The sequence below is a fragment of the Carlito syrichta genome, unplaced genomic scaffold (genome assembly GCF_000164805.1).
Source record: "Carlito syrichta isolate Samal-C Ts95f unplaced genomic scaffold, Tarsius_syrichta-2.0.1 Scaffold313533, whole genome shotgun sequence".
NCBI classification, from domain to species: Eukaryota; Metazoa; Chordata; class Mammalia; order Primates; family Tarsiidae; genus Carlito; species Carlito syrichta.
Window position 1 is genome coordinate 66,820 of NW_007257629.1, and position 10,055 is coordinate 76,874.

At 43.6% G+C, this 10,055-nt stretch overlaps 1 protein-coding gene across 1 annotated transcript in view; it reads right to left on the reverse strand.

Annotated features, from left to right (window-relative positions):
* The window catches only part of LOC103273103 (multidrug and toxin extrusion protein 2-like), a 46,093-nt gene that overhangs the window by 19,771 nt on the left and 16,267 nt on the right, over nt 1-10,055 (reverse strand). The window contains exons 10-11 of the mRNA XM_021718806.1: nt 2,914-3,022; nt 488-563 (exon numbers count right to left, since the gene is read on the reverse strand). Of these exons, the coding sequence (XP_021574481.1) occupies nt 488-563; nt 2,914-3,022 (185 nt within the window). The remainder of the gene's footprint in view (nt 1-487; nt 564-2,913; nt 3,023-10,055) is intronic.

Here is a 10,055-nt window from a genome sequence, read left to right on the forward strand (position 1 = left end):
GCCCGCCGCAGCCTCGACCTGCTGGGCTCCGGCGATCCTTCTGCCTCAGCCTTCCGAGTAGCTGGAATTACAGGCACGCGCCACCACGCCCGGCTGACTTTTTTATTTATTGTAGAGATGAGGTCTCGCTGCCCAGGCGGGTCTCGAAGCCGCGAGCTCAGGCAATCCACTCACCTCAGACTCCCAAAGGCGCAGAATTACAGACTGAGCCACCAAGCCCAGCTGGACTTTTCTTTTTTTGGTGTATCTTGAGTAAAACCAGCACTAAGCACAGAAGAGACTCCACTCAGGTTTAATAAATAAATGGTACTGAAGGAATAGGGATGATTTTCACTTCAAATTCACTCCAATTCTGTGCTATGATTCTCATTCCTGGAAGTACTACAGGTTTTTCTGGGAGATAAAATGCTATTCACCTCTCATAATCAGAAAAATATAGTGAAGAAAAAAGGCATAAAACTAGACATTTTTCTAGTTGAGTACATACTTGTCACCAGTGAATATATAGGCAACCACATCCTTCAAAGTCGCAAGGAAAAGTCCCAATGCAAGTGCACAAACACCTGGAAAATATAGAAGAAACAACAGGAAATGATAATGCTTCAGTGTTACAAGTCCCAGGAGTGACTTTTTGTGAAATATATGCCAGTGATTTTGAAAATGTGATCATGTAAATAGTGTTTCTTCTTATAGTCTAAGAAAAGATCAACAAAGGCCCTATGATTCCAACTCCTTTTTCTATGGGATAATTATAAAAGGATGATCAGCCCGGCGTGGTGGCTCATGCCTATAATCCCAGCACTTTGGGAGGCCGAGGTGAAAGGACTGCCTGAGCCCACGGGTTCAAGACCAGCCTGGGCAACATGGCAAGACCTCTTCTCTACAATAAATCAAAAACTAGCCAGGCATGATGGTGCATGCCTGTAGTTCCAGCTACTTGGAAGGCTGAGGCCGAAGGATCCCCTGAGCCTAGCAGGTCAAGGCTGCAGTGGTGGCGAGCATGCCACTGTACTCCAGCCTGGGTGACAGAGTTAAGACTCCAACTAAAAAAAAAAAAACCAGAAAGAATGCTCAATACAACGTCCATACTAAAAACAAACAAACAAACAAAAAAAAACAAACCAGAAAGAATGCTCAATACAACGTCCATACAATCAGAATCTTTCCTTACTGCTCATACACTACAACCATAGAACTGCCAGAGGTGGTCCAGGAGCGTGGAGAAATGTTCCCAGACCACTATGGTCATAAGATTGTGGATAACAATTGCCTTTAGAATTATTTCAGTAGTATTAAGTATAGTGTTATTTGGTTGTTGTAACAGAAAATCAAAATTAAAAGCTTTATAAGCCGGGCTCGGTGGCTCAGCCTGTAATCCCACACTTTGGGAGGCCGAGGTGAGTGGACTGCCTGAGCCCGCGGGTTCGAGACCCGCCTGGGCAACTTGGCGAGACCTCATCTCCACAATAAATCCAAAAAATTAGCCGGGCGTGGAGTCTTTTCTGTGCTTAGTGCTGGTTTTACTCAAGATACACCAAAAAAAGAAAAGTCCAGCCGGGCTTGGTGGCTCTGAGGGCCGCGGGAGCACATCTCCCTCAATGCCCCTCTTGCCTTCCCAGGGGTCCTAGCTTTTCCGTATAGGGCTTTTCTTCAGTCAGAGACGCCCTGTTTGCCACGCAGACCTCTATCTCCACGGAGTGGCCAAAGGTAAGGGGGAGGCGGGCCCAGAAATTCTGTAACAGAAGAAAGGCTCAGCGGTTCCAATCCTGATTGTGACATCATCGCTTGACGGACTTGTGGGTTGGACCAATGCTGTCGCGGCATTAGGAACACAGGATGGGCCGGACTCGGTGGCTCAGCCTGTAATCTCGCACTTTGGGAGGCCGAGGTGAGTGGATTGCCTGAGCCCGCGTGTTCGAGACCCGCCTGGGCAACTTGGTGAGACCTCATCTCTACAATAAATCAAAAAATTAGCCGGGCGTGGTAGCGCACACCTGTAGTTCCAGCTACTTGGATGGCTGAGGCGGAAAGGATCACCGGAGCCCAGCAGGTCGAGGCTGCGGTGGCCGGGAGGGTGCCACTGCCCTCCAGCCTGGGCGACAGAGTGAGACTCCAACTCAAAAAAAAAAAAAAAAAAAAAAAAGCTTTATATAAGGCTGCGCATGATGGCTCATGCTTATAACCCCAGCACTTCGGGAGTCTGAGGCAGGAGGATTGTTTAAGGCTAGGAGTTCAAGAACAACCTGGGCAACACAGTGAGACCTTGTCTCTACAAAAAATAAAAAAAATTAGCCAGGCATGGTGGTGTGTGTCTGTAGTCCCAGCTACTCAGGATGCTGAGGTGGGAGGATAGTCTGAGCCCAGGTCAAGGCCGCAGCAAGCCATGATGGTGCCACTGCACTCCAGCCTGAGCAACAGAGTGAGACTCTGACTCAATCAATCAATCAAAACTTTATCTAACTCATCAAATTGGAAAGAGCATAAAGAATAGAAGCTGTGGCCAGGGCTGGTGGCTCAGCCTGTAATACCAGCACTTTGGGAGGCCGAGGCGAGTAGACTGCCTCAGCCTGCAGGTTCGAGACCAGCCTGGGAAACTTGGCAAGACCTCATCTCTACAATAAATCAAAAATTAACCAGGTGTGGCAGTGCATGCCTGCAGTTCCAGTTACTTGGAAGGCTGAGGTGGAAGGATCACTGGAGCCCAGCAGGTCGACACTGGAGTGGCTGTGAGCATGCCACTGCACTCCAGTCTGGGCAACAGAGTGAGACTCCAACTCAAAAACAAAAAGAATAGAAGCTTTAATTGTGTGTGTATATACGTGATTCAATTCCTAGAGAAATCTGAGGGGTAGAATTTTGACTTGTAACATGACAGACACATGGACCCACGGCGGGCAGAATGGCTGCACTCACCGGCACACAGGAGAACGGTGGTACAGGAGCACCGAGCCTGCTCGACATTTCCTGCCCCCAGTGCATTGCCCACTCGGACGCTAGCTGCAACACCAAAGCCAAGGGGCACCTGGGAATTAACAAGCACAAATCACAATTATAAATCCTGAAAACCAGAGTATTAGAGCACTAGGGGCCAACTAAATGGAAATTCCAGACTCAGAGATCTGAGTTCTAGAACTGGCTCTACGACATCCCACCCGACTGGAGACAAACCGCTCAGCCATATAACACCCGATTTCTTGACCAGTAGGAAGTGTGACGCTGCCCTTACTACTCCCTGGATCAAATGTGTCCCAGCAGTACCTCAAGGTGAAGCTGGATTTGAGGGCAAAACAATACCTCCTTTATTGGCTACATACACGATCAAAGCTTAATTCAACCTAGTTATATAGTAACATAAGATTTAAGTTACTATAAACAGAAGCAGATAAATAATTTGTAAAAAGTTAAATGAACCATGTGAACAAGCACTTAGAACCAAGACTGGCACACTGTAGGAACCCTGTAAACAATGATGAAATCTGACTCCATAATACCTCATTGATGGTGGGATGGATGAAACATTCCTTAGGTCTGATTATTCAGCACATTGAAATATGATCCCTCAAATGCCAAAGCTTTATTTTAATCTTTGACTATGGAAATCGAATGCTATACGCATCTGTTGGGAGCCAGCCACGGAGGCCCACTGAGTGTTAGGGATCAGGAAGGGCTGTAGACCCCAAGACCACTAGGATGTGTTTGGGAGCTGTTGACCCATTCCCTCCCTCCTTTTCCATTTGGCACAAACTACCAAGAACAGCTCCAGCTGGCTCTAACAGAAAACTCTGAGACCGGAACGAACACAGCTGACCTAGGAGTCTATTGTTCCCATTCCCCACGGCTTATGGTCTTTTGCTCTATCACAATTTAAGTTTGGCTTTGAGTCACATTGAGGAGCCTTAGTACAGGTCACAGGTTCTCTTGATGCGACCTTTAGAAATTTATAAATACAGGTTTTAAAAAATAGTTTACATAGATTAAGAAAATTTAAGTAACCATTTTATTATAGAAGTATGGTTAGTTCAGTTTGATTTAGGGGGGCCAGTGAAGTTTGAATTAGGCCAGCTGGTACTAGGAGAGTGTAACCATAGCAGCTATTTTTTAATAAAAACTAGTTTGAATTAGTACATAATAGTGGAAGTTAATAATTCACTATGGTGGTTTTGGGTTTAGACATTGAGTGATGTTAATTCAAGATGATGTAGTTGTAATACAATTAAGGGCACGTAAGAAACTGGTTTGGGGGAACATTAAGCTAGCATAAAATACAAAAAGATAATTTGTGGTTGTTCTTCCTCATGTTCTTCCTTACATATGAAAGAACATTTGCTTGAGAGTGGGGGGTGTCCTTTGCGCACCTGGACCTGTTCATGTGAAAGGCACATGCTACCTTTGTTTCCTGTGATGATGACTTTGAGAGTTTGGGGATAAAAGCCCTGAGATTACACCCATTAAACGGCTTCTGGTCACTTGAGCAGGAGTCCAGTCTCTTTCTTTCTCCCCTCTTCTCTTTCTTTCTCTTTCCAGAATAATCGCCGATGCTGCCACACCTTCCAAGGGACCTCCTAAATCTCTCTGTGGGGGCTGGCCCCCCCGCCAAGTGTCTTTGCTTTTTAAGTGTCTTTGCTTTTTAAACCTCATTCAACCTTTGGGCCATTCTCTTGACCCTCTCTTATTACCCCGTAAAACAGCACTGCCTCAGGAAGTGTGTGGGTGACATGGGTTGTACAAGCAACCTAGGCTTGCGCTCTCACGTCTGCTTTTAATCATCTGCACGTCAACTTTAATTCCTACTAGAAGCAGCATCCTCCCAACAGCCTTAGAGTTGGTTACTGCTTTGAAAACTAAGTAGAACTGACACAAATACCTATTAAATTGTTAAGTTTAAGAACCTGACCAGGCATGGTGGCTCATACCTGTAATCCCAAAACTTTGGGAGGCAGAGACCAGAGGAGCGCCTGAGTCCAGGGGTTTGAGATCAGCCTGGGCAACTTGGCGAGACCTCGTCTATACAATCAATCAATCAATCAATCAATAGATCAATTAGGCATGGCGGCACAGGCCTGTAGTTTCAGCTACTTGGAAGGCTGAGCAGAAGGATCACCTGAGCCCAGCAGGTCAAGGCTGTGGTGGCTGTGAGCGTGCCACTGCACTTCAGCCTGGGCCACAGAGGGAGACTCCCACTTAAAAAAGAAAAAATGAAAAGAACATGAGAAACAATAGACTTGACTATATAAAAATTTACAAGACTTGTGAGCCCAAAGAATACAGAATTAGCTTCCATTTGAAGAAGAATGACTTGATTCCCTTCCCTCCCCAAACACCCTTAATGGGAAATAAATTTCCGCGTGTAAGGGAAAAGAAATTCATTAACAACACTGAGAATAAGTGAGCAGATGAGCTTCCAGAAGAGGAAAAACAGGCACCATCACCAGGACCCTGGGGTAGAAGCACAGGAAGCCACAGCCCAGAGTATAACAGAACGTCAGCTCACGCTCCTTCTTTCCAGCAGCGCCCCGGGAGTCCTGAAGCTCCAGGTTCACCATCGAGGCTGTGAGGAACGAAGTCAGGGAGATGCACCAGAGAGCTAGGGCAGGACAGCCAGATTCCATCGCCCACCTGACCCTCCCTCAGACTCACTGCAGACAGAAAGGCTGGGCTGACGGAAAAGCCAAAGGTGTAAGCTCCCTCTGTGGTGTGAGCCACCCCTTCTCTGGTCTTGGGGACATGGGGATTGAATGGGGTGGGGTGAGGGAGTCAGGCTACCTGTTGCTTGCTCCTCACCCAAAAATCCTAAAATCAAGTTGTCTCTTGACAGATACCACCTTGGGTAATGAGCTCATCACTGGTCCTTCCCTTTCAAGGAAGAGATCGATTAGAGAAAACTCCCCAAATAACAGGATGGGAAAGCCATGCTGGCCACTTACTTTATGAATCAATGTACTCATTTATAAATATAAACAGACTAGCAAGATCACCAGACTCTTGAGGAAAACTGAAGCACACGTTGCCAAAAATATCAAGAGAAATACAAGGTCAACGGATTTCAGGGGGAACAAAATAAATGATTCAAGAAACACAAAAGGACTTTTTTTGGTTTGTTTTTGCTTTTTCAAACAGCATCAGAACATCCAAGGAAACAACGGAACATTTACAGGTTAGATTTAGTAGCCTTATAGGTATTTAAAAGATAATACAGCATAAAACAAGAACAGGTTCCCATAAAGAAGGGACTATAAGAGAAAAAAAAAAGCTCTTGGAAATTAAAAATGAAACTCAAAAAATTTAATAGTGGTGACAGAAAATAACAAAAAGGTCAGGTGCGGTGGCTCACGTCTTTAATCCAGGGTTCAAGACCAGCCTGGGCAACTTAGCGAGATCTTGTCTCTACAATAAATCATAACATTAGCTGGGCATGGTGGTGCACACCTGTAGTTCCAGCTACTAGGAAGGCTGAGGCTGAAGGATCACCTGAGCCCAGCAGGTTGAGGTCGAGGCTGTGGTGGCCATGAGCATGCCACTACGCTCCAGCCTGGGTGACCGAGTGAGATTCTGACTGACTCAAAAAAAAAGAGGACATAGAAGAGATTTATAGAAAAGGAGAGAAATTTTATTTTTTTAATTTCCCAGAGCTGAAGAAAACATAAGTCTTCAAACTGGAAGGGTACACCACTTACTAAGTAGAAGTAAAAAAGTATCCTCAGAGAAATATACTCTTGTGAGATTTTGGAGCCATATGGATTATGACACATATGTTAAAACTTAGAGGCCTGGTACAGTGGCTCACGCCTATAATCCCAGCACTTTGGAAGGCTGAGGTAAGAGGGCTGCCCAGCACTTTGGAAGGCTGAGGTAAGAGCTCCCAGGTTCGAGACTAGCCTGGGCAACTTGGTGAGACTTCATCTCTACAGTAAATCAAAAAATTAGCCAGGCATGTGGCACATGCCTATAGTTCCAGCTACTTGGAAGGCTGAGGTGGAAGGATCACCTGAGCCTAGCAGGTCGAGGCTGCAGTGGCTGTGAGCGTGCCACTGCACTCCAGCCTGGGTGACAGAGTGAGACCCCAACTCAAAAAAAGAAAAAAAAAATTATCAAAGAGAAAAATCATGTTGTCTACAAAGGAACAAGAATCAGATTCTAGTCAGACTTCACATCAGTAACTCTGAATGCCAGATAATGCCTTCACCATTCTGAAGGAAATTATTCTGAACCTAGAACTCTGTACTCAGTCAAATTATTAAATATGAAAGACAATAATGATTATAGAACACAATTCAAATATTATAAACTTCACAAAACACATTAAACAAGTGTAAGGGGAAAAAACAGACTCTTTCAAATATGTGTCTTGTGATTTACCTTCCATGTAATCTTGCGAACAAGTTTTTGACTAAATACTCCAAAAAAAATTTTTTAAAGGAATCTAAGAAAAAGGAAGAAATGGAATCTAACAAGCTGTAGGCTTAATTCAGGTAGATAATGAAAGAAATTCTGAAATGACAGCTGTGCTGCATGCTAGAAAATAGTCTAGCAATCAATGATTAGAAATTAAAACAAGGAATCAAAGAGCCCTAAGGTGTTTAATAAAAAAAGGTCTAAAACTTAATGTTATGTTTAAACGCAAGATAATCTTAATAACATGCTGCTCCATCAGTAAGAAATAAAGACTATTAGGAATGCCAGAGAAATAAAAAGCTGTATAAGAAAAGTCATGACCTAACTATGAAGCAAAGGAAAATATGATTTTGACCAACTGATAAAAACAAGAAAACCGAATTCATTTCATCTTTCCAGTAATCACAGCACTTTGGGAGGCCGTGGCAGGAGGATTCCTCGAGCCAGGAGTTCAAGACCAGCCTAGGTGCCACTGCACTCCAGCCTGGGCAACAGAGTGAGATTACAACTCAATCAATCAATCAAAACATGAAAAAAATGGTTATGTCACAGCGTTAAGTGAAAAAGCAGGACACAACTGTGGGAAAAACAAGCACGGCAAAAAGACCTGAAGTGGGTGAGGGGAAATTTAACTTGAGAGTCTGTCCTTAACTGATAAATTTAGTATATTTTCCTATAGTATGATTACACATTTGGCTTTGTTTTATTTTACATTATTCATAATGTTTTTTTGGTTATTTTATCTTCTTTGTTTGCACTCCTTTATGTTGAATTAATCATATATTTTTTTTTGAGTTGGAGTCTCACTCTCGTCCAGGCTGGAGTGCAGTGACATGCTCATGGCCACCGCAGCCTCGACCTGCTGGACTCAGGCAATCCTTCCGCCTCAGCCTTCCAAGTAGCTGGAACTACAGGCATGCACTGGCACGTCCAGTTAATTTTTTTATTTATTGTAGAGATGAGGTCTCAAGTTGCCCAGACTGGTCTCGAACCTGTGGGCTCAGGCAATCCTCTTACCTCGGTCTCCCAAAGTGTTGGGATTACAGGTGTGAGCCACTGCGCCCAGCCAATCATGTTTTCTTAACTTTCTTTTTAGAGATTACATATTTGATTCCTTCCATTTTGGTTAGTCCCTTAAAATGTCAATACCTGACTTTAAAACTCTAAGTTAATCACTATCTCCTACCATTTTCCCCAACAGGGTCTAGATTCCTTTAGGATAATCCTCTCCCAACCTTAACTTTCACTGGTGTACAGGTCTTAATTCCACCTTTTTTCACACTGTGTGAATTAGTCTGTTTTTATCATCATTTTTGCTTACAGTCAATGCTAGCTTAGATTTATCTGTATTTACCCATTTCTTTGCTCGTTATTATTTGGACATTAGTGTTTGTGTCAGTGAAATCTTGTGAATGGTCATGTCTCTCCATCTTTACTGAAAAATATCTTTCCATTTGCCCTCTTCTACGAGCAAGCACATAGCAGGGCAAATAAGAATTAACATTATTCTCTCAGATATTATTTCCCTGTTTCTAGATTTTACTGTTGTTATTGAGGTGTGAATCCTCCAACTTTTTTCTAATTCAAGTTCATTTTGACTACTCTGGGTCCCTTGTATCTCCATATGAATTTTAGGACTACTCTGGGTCCCTTGTATCTCCATATGAATTTTAGGACTACTCTGGGTCCCTTGTATCTCCATATGAATTTTAGGACCAGCTTTCCAATCTGTAAAAATGGCCTGTTTGATGGGGACGACACTGAATCTGTAGATCAATTTATCTTTCCATATATTTAGGTCTTTTGCTGTCTACTCTTACCAAAATGTAAGTACCACAAGGGCTGTGCTTTCGTTTGATGAAGTATCCCATGCCTAAAAGAGGACTTTTAATTTCTTTCTGGAAGACCGAGGCAGAAGGATCGCCGGAGCCCAGCAGATCGAGGCTGCGATTGGCTGAGAGAGTGTGCCACTGCACTCCAGTCTGGGTGACAGAGGGAGACTCCGACTCAAACAATAACAACAACAAATTTCTTTCAACACTACACAGGGTGCCAAAAAAAGAAAAGTATACACATTTTAAGAAAGAAAAAAACCGTATTAAAATTGTAATACTCATTATATACCGATAACAAAAGATGAATAAATCACATTTGACTTCTGCAATGACAAGAGGTGCTCAAAGTGGTCACCATTAGTGTCCAGACATTTCTGATTATGGCAAACTACTGCAGGAGTTGTTGCTGTGCGAGATCTCTCAGATCTTCCTTATGCACATCACACACAGTACCATGCGTCTCAAACTTATCACAAATGTGTGCAGTTGTTAGGTGTGTTGGAGGTTCTGTTGCATACTCACACCTCTATTGTCACTGTATTTCCACAACATTCTCAAATTTCAAATACCATTTCAAAATGGTCTTACACTCCTCAAATGACAACTCTTTCCACCATTTTCTTTGACTGTCCTGTCTATCGCATGGTGATGCTCACATTCATTTCATTAACACCAACCTTTGAGCAAAAGTCATACTACACATTGCTACAATTCAGTTCAACTTTGGAAAGTAATATAGCCGGGCTCGGTGGCTTAGCCTATAATCCCGCACCTTTGGGAGGCTGAGGTAAGTGGATTGCCTGAGCCCGCGGGTTCGAGACCTGCCTG